The sequence below is a fragment of the Curcuma longa genome, chromosome 20, assembly GCF_044706935.1.
Source record: "Curcuma longa cultivar G26 ecotype Majalengka, Jawa Barat chromosome 20, ITB_CL_G26_1.1, whole genome shotgun sequence".
NCBI classification, from domain to species: Eukaryota; Viridiplantae; Streptophyta; class Magnoliopsida; order Zingiberales; family Zingiberaceae; genus Curcuma; species Curcuma longa.
The window spans coordinates 7,029,718-7,039,863 of record NC_133880.1 but is presented as its reverse complement, the minus strand read 5'-3'; the positions used below and the strand labels follow the sequence as shown (position 1 = coordinate 7,039,863).

General features: G+C 34.0%; 2 protein-coding genes across 2 annotated transcripts; both read left to right on the top strand.

Moving 5' to 3' along the window:
* The first annotated feature begins 3,886 nt into the window (after positions 1-3,886).
* LOC141814019 (uncharacterized) lies at positions 3,887-7,370 on the top strand. The gene is made up of 4 exons (XM_074702016.1): positions 3,887-4,067; positions 6,444-6,540; positions 6,670-6,724; positions 6,910-7,370. The coding sequence occupies exons 1-4, from the start codon at positions 3,930-3,932 to the stop codon at positions 7,085-7,087; spliced, it is 468 nt and encodes a 155-aa protein (XP_074558117.1). The 5' UTR covers positions 3,887-3,929; the 3' UTR covers positions 7,088-7,370.
* A 441-nt stretch (positions 7,371-7,811) lies between these two features.
* Positions 7,812-8,195, top strand: LOC141813137 (uncharacterized). Its single transcript, XM_074701047.1, has one exon. The coding sequence runs from the start codon at positions 7,812-7,814 to the stop codon at positions 8,193-8,195; it is 384 nt and encodes a 127-aa protein (XP_074557148.1).
* Positions 8,196-10,146: the final 1,951 nt, after the last annotated feature.

Sequence of the window (10,146 nt, the reverse complement as noted above, 5' to 3'; positions counted from 1 at the left end):
TTGTTGTTATTATATGACATCTTGGGCAGATGTTTGGGTCATTTTACTGGGAAATAACACTTTGTTCAAATTTTGACATGTCATTTTGTTGCGCTTTCCCATTTATCCATATTCCATTTTGTTGTTGGGTCACAACATATAAGTATCTTACAATGCATGATATCATTATTCCTTCGAATGTGATTTTTGTATTATTAAGATGCTTATAGTTCCATTTTGGACCTTTTTCGTGTTATGTGTTGACTTATTTTGGCATCTTATTATGGTCACATATTGTTGATTAATCTGATGTATTATGTTGTCCAAGTGGGAGAATGTTGGATAATTTATGTGGACTAGCATAATTAATAGGATGCTATTAGGCTTAGCTATAATGGGTAGGCTTGGCCCATTATTTCCTAATTTCTGCAGAGGCCCCTACTCCTAACCCTTTAAATGTGGATTGTCACCTCATTGAGACGATACACATAATTTTTTGTCTACTCGGGTGATAGGAACAGTTTCTCTCTATTTTTCTCTCACAGAAACAGAGATGAACTCATCGACATCTTCTGCTCCAGGTATTTTTCTAACATCTAATTATGTCTATCGTGTTTTTCCTCATTTGTCATATCATGAATTAGATATTGTAGATTATCAAGAAGATGACTTGTATATTATATTTCATTGAATAGAATATTTTACTTCTATTGCAAGTTATTCAAGATTAAACAAATGATGAGTAGAATGGGAATTTGGGTAATGATGGATACAAAGATTAGTGCAATATGCATAGAAGTCTTAAATATCATGAAGCTAGTAGAAACCATATGGATTGTATGATTGCTTGGGTTGAATTAGAAAAGAGGCTGAAAAAAATCAAACAATTGATTACAATATGCAACTTCAATCAATAAAAAAAAGACAATATTGGAGGCAAGTGTTAACAAGAATAATCTCCATTGTAAAAACATTTGCCAAAAATACTTTAGCTTTTCAAGAAGATGTGAGAAACTTTATGTCAAGAACAATTGGCTATTTTTGCAAATGATAAAAATAGTTGTTGAGTTTGATCCAATGATGGAGGAGCATGTTCGACGTGTGAAGCAAGAGAATCTCAGTATATATATTTTAGTCCCAAAATTCAGAATGAATTGATAGAGACTTTGGCAAACAAAGTGAAAAGGACAATCATTGCAAAAGTTAAACATGCAAAATATTTTTCAATAACACTTGATTGTACTACAAATGCGAATCATCAAGAACAAATGTCTCTACTACTACAATGCTTGGATGATTCGATAGAATATTGGGTTGAGTGTTTGAAAGTGGATGACATATCAGGTCTTGGGTTATCAAGTGAACTTCTGAATGCGTTAACTAGAGTTGGGCTTAACATTGATAACATAAGAGGACAGGGGTACGACAACGAGTCTAACATGAGTGGAAGACACAAAAGTGTACAAAAAAGATTGCTTGAAATAAATCTTAGAACTTTTTACACCTCATGTAGTTGTCAGATATAGTCTTAATTTAGCCTTAGTTGATATGGTAGAATGTTGTCCTAAAGCCAAGTCCTTTGGAGTGGTGCAACTCATCTACACATTATTTTCTTTCTCTACAAAGAGATGAAATTTTTTTTAAAGATAAGGTGTCTGGTTTGACGATTATGTCATTATCACATATCCATTGTGAAAGTCATGTTGAAAGTGTAAAGCTCATAAAAGAGCAAATTGTATATATAAGATATGTTTTACTTGACCTGCGGAAGTTGCTGAAGATTCTAAAACAAAGAGTGATACTAAGACCTTAGCACTATATGATATTGAGAGTTTTGAGTTCTTGCTTGGAATAGTAATCTAATATAATTTGTCATAAACAATAAATATTGTGAGTAACTTTATTCAATCTGAAGATATAAATATTGATATTGCGATCAACCTCTTACAAGAACTTGATCAATTTCTTGATGAGTTTAGAAAAGAGAGGTTTGCTAGTGCCATGAATGAAGATATACAAATGGCAAGTGAAATAGGGATTGAACTTAAATTTTGAGAAAAATGCATCATTCGAAGAAATAAATAATTTGATGAAAGTGATAATGATGATGTGACACAATCTAGTGAAAAATCTTTTGGAGTTGAATATTTCCTATTTTATAATTGATCAAGTTTGATCTTCTCTTTAAGTTCGATTTGAACAATTTAAACAATATCAATAGATTTTTGAATTTTTATTGAATTTAGAGAAGGTAAAGAGTGAGTCTTTAACTAGCTTGATGAAGTCTTGTATGGAGCTTTAATAATTTTTGAGTCACGATGGACGTTCAGACATTAATGGTGATGAGTTGTGTTCAGAGTTGATGGTTATGAGATATTATTTAACAAATGAAAAAAGAGCAATTGATATGCTATAATGTTTAACAAAATTGAATGGTTTATTTCCAAATACTTACATTGTCTATAAGATTTTGTTAACCATATCAGTAACAGTTGCATTGACAGAAAGAAGTTTTTCGAAGTTGAAATTAATTAAGAATTATCTTTTGATCAATAATGTCATAGGATATACTAAATGGGCTAGTAATGTTGTTGATTGAAAAAGAAATAGTTTAACAATTGAATTATGTAAATTTGATAAATATTTTTGCCTTAAAACAGCTAGACGAGTAGTGTTTATGTAATTATTTTAAATATTTGTTAACGTAATATATTGTTTATAGTTTATTTATGTATTTAGTGTATTTATTATTTGTAAACTGGGCTTTTCAATTATTTATCATAACAAAAGAGCCCTCTTTTTATTATTCCTTTCAGTACCCATTGAACACAAGTACGGCTATTTCAAGGAATGAATGCATCAAAAGCTCGTTGGTTTGCTGAGCTACGAGAGGGCATGTAATCAACTCAAAATATTTCTTGAAATCTTTCTCTCTATATTGCTGCTATAGGAGCATATTAGATGCATGAAAGGTAGAATATATATTTTTTTTCAACGTATCTTCATTGGTAATTTTTGCACCACATAATTTTAATTTTGAGTTGATTTTAAACATAGCTAAGGTATATTCACTTCTAGATTTAAAATCTTATAGAGATAAATGAATCCATTCATAACAAGCATTTGGAAGAATCACTATTTTATAGTGGTTATACCTTTTCTTCAAATTATTCCATAGCTAAAGTGAATCTTTGATCGTCAAATATTTAGTTTTCTTTTGTAAAAGGTAGAATTCACCACTCTAACGGCTCCACACGATCGGTCCCACAACCATCTGTGAAGAGGTAAATCAAAAAACTGCAATTGACTACGATGGAATATAATATTATCTCGGTTTCGTCAAGATTCGAATCTTTGCCTCTTCTGTAACTCTATTCCATCATAATCAATTCAAGCTATGTCCTAGGATAACATTCTATTTTTAATCCATCATGAAGATGATGACGAAGGAATATCATTGCTTTTGCACGATTTTATAAAGATTCCTCATTTCCATCTTTTATGGTGTCTCCAAATGAATCTCCACATCCAAAATCCACGATAGGTATTTTTTCCGAAAATATCAAGAGCCACATGAATTCTAACTTTGAAAGATTGAACATAGTGAGAATCTAATTAATACAAAGAAAACTAAATCATTATCAAGCATAATAAATATTTATTAATAAACGATAAAACATGATATAATCAATAAATGGTTTTGTAATATATAATTGTAAAATATTTTTTTAAACGTTGTAATAAATTATACAAATAACTAACTAGCACTTAAATCGAATAAATAAGAAAAAAAACCCTTTTTTATTTTTACCTCTCCCTCACCTTCCTCCCCCTTCCCTCCTCTTCTTCTTTCCTTTCCTTTTATATTTATCCCTCTCTTCCAAGTAAACAAGGCCCAAAGAAAAGACCTGGCCGCACTTTGGCCACGCCGCCGCGCATCGACAACGCCGATGGCGGTTTTGGTCCCCGCCGTCATCGCGATGGCCTCCGGCGACTCCGACAAGTCGCCGAGCGTCTTTCTACCCCGACTCGTAAACGGCGCCTCGCGGCTGGCCGTCTCGAAGCCTTCCTGGGTCGTCCGAACGGCGGTCAGTAACTCATTCTCTCCGCTCTCAGTCCATGCTCATTTCTAGCTTGTTCTTCCGATTTCCCTGAATAAAATTACACGTAGAATGTGAAAAGAGAAACCTTTACGGATTCACAACGAGAGATCACCTTCTAGGGTTCAAGCTTCAGAAGAATACGAAACTATAACGCAGAGTCTCAGCATAGTGGTACAATTTATAGTTTTATCGGACCTTCATTAAAAGTTCAATTTTTGTGCCCTAACACCAGAACTACTGAATGAGGGCTTATTTGTGTGATTTCTCATGGTTTAACACAATTGAGATGAGGAGACCGATCATTTAGGTTTGACTATAGTGTTCCATGTTTGTCACAATTACATGTCTCATTAATGTGCGATGAAATGTTGATGTCTGTTCGCTGCCTTAAAAAGATGTACTAAAATATACTATGCTAGTATTGTTGATGTATTTGTGTTTATATACCTTAATCATATAGCAATGGGATGCTTCATCACCTAATTACCAAACCAATCATGCTTGACAAACGTTTAGTAATTATTACCTTAACTAAATCTGTAAGAAAAGATGGTGGACTTGAGAGTGCATCTCATTTGCATGACCGAAGTTTTGAGTCTAATAGATATGCACTTAATTTTCTTGAAAATTTCATTATTGAATGAAAAATGAATATTTCATGGACAATTATGATCCCACCACACAATAGCACAACTACACGTCTCGATCAACATTGCTTGGATTTGAAGACCTAGAGCATAAATGTTTTATGTGTTTTTTAAGGCCAATTGAGATGGTTGAGTAGTTAAGTTAGTTGGGTCGGAGAGCGACGGATTTAGGAATTAGAAGTGGGCTAGGTTTTGGTGTGGAAGGGGTGGGCTAAGCACCAAAACAAAATGAACAAAGGAAAAAAAAAAGAAAGAATACATCAATTCTCCTTGGTGCCAAGTTGTAGGTTATAAAATACCTATGTAAGTTTTTTTTAGGCTGAGCTAAAGCCCAGGACAGTCCTATCTTAGATCTGTCTCTGGGTTGGACACACTAGTAGAGCAAGTCGAGTGGTCGGCCCAATCAAGGTATCGAGCTGAGTAGACCTATTTGGCCGGTCAAGGCAGTCGGACGAACCAGTGAGACACATTGTGCTATTGTGATGAGGTTGACATGTTTTTTATATAGAATTTATTATTAATATTTTTTGTGAGATTTATTTCTTATCTATTCTTTATAACATTTCTTGTAACCAAACATAAGAATAGTTATTCTATGTCTATAAACCAAACTAAGCAATACTTATTCCTTATCTATTCTATCATTTTGGAATAAGTATTGAGCAAAAATCAAAAGGGCACCCGTTATTTTCATTATCATCAAAAGGGCTCCGTTGAAAAATATTGAAAGGATGCTCCATCCCTTTTTACTAATTACTAGATCGACCCAACGCTATTGTAGCAATTTTGGTTAAAATTGTTCCAACGCTGGTCAAACTGCTCCAACTTGGTTAAAACTGCTTCAAAATACTGTTGTAGTGATTTTGGCCAAAAACTACTACAACATAGAATACTTTGACTAACATAGAGTAGTTTTGGTCAAAATCCTCCACGTTCTAACAATTTTGACAAAAGTGCTCTATGTTGTAACTGTTTTAGCCAAAATTGTTATAACAGTGTTCAAACAGTCAAGTAAAAAAGGGTAATATGAGAAGAAAATTTAGGATGATGTGGTCTTTTGATATTTTTTCAACCTAGGATGTGTTTTTGAGGATAGCAAAAATATTGGGCTCTCTTTTGATTTTTGTCCATAACTATTCTATTGGTCTTCCTATGTGTTAGAGATTGCTATCTATTCTGAAAGCCAACTTCCCTGAAATTGACACAGTGTTTAAAGATGCACCAGCAGTTGGTTTTATGTTAGTTCAATGAATCAGATGCTAAATATGAACTTTCCCACATCTCTTAAACAAATATTCAGTTGTAAAAGTATCCTTTTGTTAAGCTTTTGATGGTTGTGCACCCCCCTCTCTTTGTGATACGTGTTTAGAAGCCATCATCACTAAGATCATCATCATCAAGCCATATATGTGGATCAGCTACAGGATTTGGGCTGTATGCAAGGCTACACCGTTAAATGACTAAAGATTCCTTTGGTCTCTCTTGTCCCTTTCACCTTTGTCATTTATGGATTCAACTCATTCATCTATAAGGTCTATTAGTCATCTTTGAACATGTCCTTACTATCCCAATCTATTTTCTTCTCAATGAAAAACATCAATGACTTGTATTAATTGTAATTAGCAATCAGCTGACAACAATAATCACATATACATGTTTAGACATTTCTTTTGTATCGCTCATATTTTTAACATTTTTTGTTACATTATCTAAGTCTAATGTCCGAAGAGAGAAAATGAAGAAGCCAGATCCACCCTGCGTTGTCTGTGCTGGAAGTGGAAGAATCGATTGCCACAATTGCCGAGGAAGAGGTCTCTATTATGTATCCAAATATTGACCTGTACTATGCTTGCATAAACTCTACATTTCTTTTCGAAACTCCACTGTTCTTACCATCATTTTTTTCTGCTGGCATCTCATTCTTAACTTTATATGTGCAGGGAGAACAAATTGCCAGGAACTAGCCATGCTTCCAAAGGGAGAATGGCCAAGATGGTGAGATAGATATAGTTATCACATGTTGCTACAGCCATTCACATTGATCATGTCGCACAAGAATGGAATATACAAAACCATTCGCTTCTGAAAGAATTTGAACTAATTGTGCTGCAGTCGAACTTTCCTCCCCAATTGCATGGCAAGAAGATTTGACAAGAACCAAATTATATGAACTATTGCAGGTGCAAGGTTTGCGGTGGGAGTGGACTTGACTACTGTAACCGATGTCTCGGAACAGGAGAGTACCGTGATATAATGGGGTTTCATCTTAGGAAGACGAAGCCTCCTCAAAGGTTAGGCAACCCAATGGACAACCATGGAACTGCTAGGGACGTTCATACGTCAGGAGATGGTAGTTGATAATGAAGGAAATCAAATGGCAGTAGCACAAAAAAACTTCCACAGCAATTCATGGAAAACTTTTGCTCCGAGTGTTAAAGAAGATGAAGATTGATAAAAGAGTAATTAGTGACTCTCAGTGTAAGAATAGAAATAGAAACAGTTGTTCTATGCTATGAAAGTGTTGATGTGAAATTGGATGTAACTCGGTAGAAAAAATAAAGTTTATGTACAAATAATTAGTTTTTAGAGATGGATAACATGTAAATTCATTATGTTTTGGGGGAAATGACTACAAATTATGAATGCCAATATTTTTAAGTGTAGTGGTTTGAGTCTATGCATCTCTTTCCTTTATGAATGTAAGGTAGATATGAGTCTTTGCTAACAAAGAATTTTTAGAAAAGATATATTTGTGTGATGTAAGTCTTTTATAATGAAAAAGGATTTTTAGAAAAGATAGTTTATGATGAAAGCTTTAAAATGTTTGTGTGAAGTCTTTTTCTATAAGATTACTTAAATGAATTTAAGTTACTCTTAACAATTAATGAAAGATGAACCTATACACAAAATACAAAGGATTGTAGTAATTAGGACTTAACATAACCTACTAAGCCTACACAAGTAACTGTAATTAGGCATTAACCTTCCTAAACCACACCTTTAAATATGCATGCATTTCTTCTTTCCTTCTCACCAACTAATTCATAGCAGTGAATTCAGAATCACGACCAGCATTACTTCCATGAGGCGATCACTGGAGCTGTTGTCGGTGCTTCTGGTGGTGATGCTGGCCGTGTGGCCGCTGCCGGCAGCGGAAGCGCGGCTTGTGTCGCCGAAATTCTGCAGGGGAGAAGCCCGGTGGTTGTGCCTACGGCCGCCGCGTATATCGATGCCTCCGCCGCCGAGCGTGAAGGAATGCCTGGGCCCGATCCGCCCCGTCAAGGGCTGCGTGCGCTCGCTCTTCCGGTCCGACATCTCCGGCGCGATGCGGGTGGAGGGGAAGTGCTGCGGGGCGGTGAGGAGCATGGAGGGGCGGTGCTTCGACGAGGTCTTCACCAGTGTTTACTTCAGCAGCGCTTTCGCGCCGAAGCTGAAGGAGCACTGCACTCCGCCGGCGACTGATTGAAGACTTGTTGCTCCTCTCGTTTGGTTTCTTGTGGTGTTAAGATCAATAAATCACCGTCTTGCATCACTAACACATTGATAAGGATTTTTTTTTCTTTATTTTGAAAATTTTAATAAGAATTATCATTTATTAGCACCCATAAATTAAATTAAAAGATAAAAATAGAGGTGAGTAAAAATTCAGTTAAATCAAATAAATCGATTGAACCGATCAAATTTAAAAATTTGATTTAGTTATTTCAGAATTTTAGTTATTTTTTTCTAAAAAAGTAATTAATTTGATTCGATTTCAATTTTAAAATTTTTTATTTGGTTAGACTGAATTAATCAAAATAAAAAATATAATTTATAAATTCTTAAATAAGTAAATTTATAAATCTTTAACTAATTGATAAATTTTTAATAATATTTAAAATTTTTTATTTTTCAATTAATTCGATTGAAAATCAAATTATTCGATATTTTATCAGTTTGATTTATTTAATTTTTATTTAAAAATTTGATCAATTCAAAATTTTTTTAATTTGATTCAATTTTAATTAATTCGATTTGATTTGAAAAAGTCAAAAAAATAAAATAAGCCCTTTATTTCTAAATCAGCATCCCACCTTTATTTTTTTAATAAAAAATATCCTACTTTACTTTTAATCGTGTATAATTATTTAAATATTTTTTAATATTATTTTATACTGTTCAATATTTATTTTTTATTTAAATTTTAAATCCATCAAGTGCGTTATAGTAGTTACGATTTTATAACTTATTACAACGTGAATTCTCGTAGTAGTATGATATGAATAGTTGCAGTAGTTCTTGTTCTATAGTTGCTACAACGTGAATTTCTATCATTTTTATTCACGTAATAGCTATAAAATCATAACTACAACAATATAAATTCCAACTATTCTTATTCACATTATAAATCATAGTTGCTACAACATGCCCGATCAATCTAGAAATTAAAATTTTGTAGTAATTACGAAATGTAGCTACTACAATGTGAATTTTTATCATTTTTATTCACGTTGTTTAAAAATTAGATGGGAGATAATAATACCTAAGGATAGTTGAGTAATTATAGATAATTAAATAGTGGGATGAGATATTTTTTAATAATAAATAAAAATAAGTAACATGCCTCTTCGATCTTTGAAGAAAAAAATACTTTGCTCTAAATTAAATTCCTTTTAATAATATTAAAGGGGATTTTTGTAGAATTATAAGTTAAAATTTCTCAATAGTTTACAATTACAACATAGCACTAAAATCTTAATCGGCAAAAGACAATCTCGATACAATAGTAAAACTATGATGGTATGTGTTAGCAGTTATCGTAACTACCTACGCTACCCATGCCACGGAATGCACATTGTGCACTCCTTGTAAGATGCGGCCTCTCCCTATTAAAAGGGAGAGGAAAGCCCTGAGAAGGGGTGTGATCATACGATGAGCATTGTGTATGCGTCCAAGTGAATCAGAGAAGGAGAAGAGAAGAGATCATAAGAAAACTAGGTTGCCGGAGAAGAGGTGGAACATCGATCTCAAGATCTGGTTTGTGAAAGCTTGAGGAACTCTCCTTCGGCGATTGCTTCTCCGACACAAGCGCTCCAAGCCGGACATTTCTCAGAAGAACAGGTAAACATTTACATTGGTATCTGATCTGGTAAGGATATTTAGGGATGACGTGGATTTCGAGTACGATGGGACATACAAAAAAAATAAGTAAAAATAAATATTCATTAATTTAGGAAGCTTGATCTCTCTCTCTAGGGTCTCGGTATGCTTCTTCAAGCATATGTCGAGCTCTCTCGAGTCTTGATATGCGTCCTTAAGCATTGTGTCGAGCTCTCTCTAGTCTCGGTATGCATACTTAAGCATTGTGCTGAGCTCTCCTGGGTCTCGGTATGCGTCCTTAAGCATTGTGCCGAGCTCTCTCTGGTCTCAGGCGGTCT

Bases quoted from the DNA above. Each gene is read 5' to 3' on its own strand.
- LOC141814019 (XM_074702016.1), top strand. From the start codon at position 3,930: ATGGCGGTTTTGGTCCCCGCCGTCATCGCGATGGCCTCCGGCGACTCC. The intron at 6,541-6,669 runs GTCTCTATTATG...TTATATGTGCAG, and splicing joins CCACAATTGCCGAGGAAGAG to GGAGAACAAATTGCCAGGAA. The intron at 6,725-6,909 runs GTGAGATAGATA...GAACTATTGCAG, and splicing joins AAGGGAGAATGGCCAAGATG to GTGCAAGGTTTGCGGTGGGA.
- LOC141813137 (XM_074701047.1), top strand. From the start codon at position 7,812: ATGAGGCGATCACTGGAGCTGTTGTCGGTGCTTCTGGTGGTGATGCTG.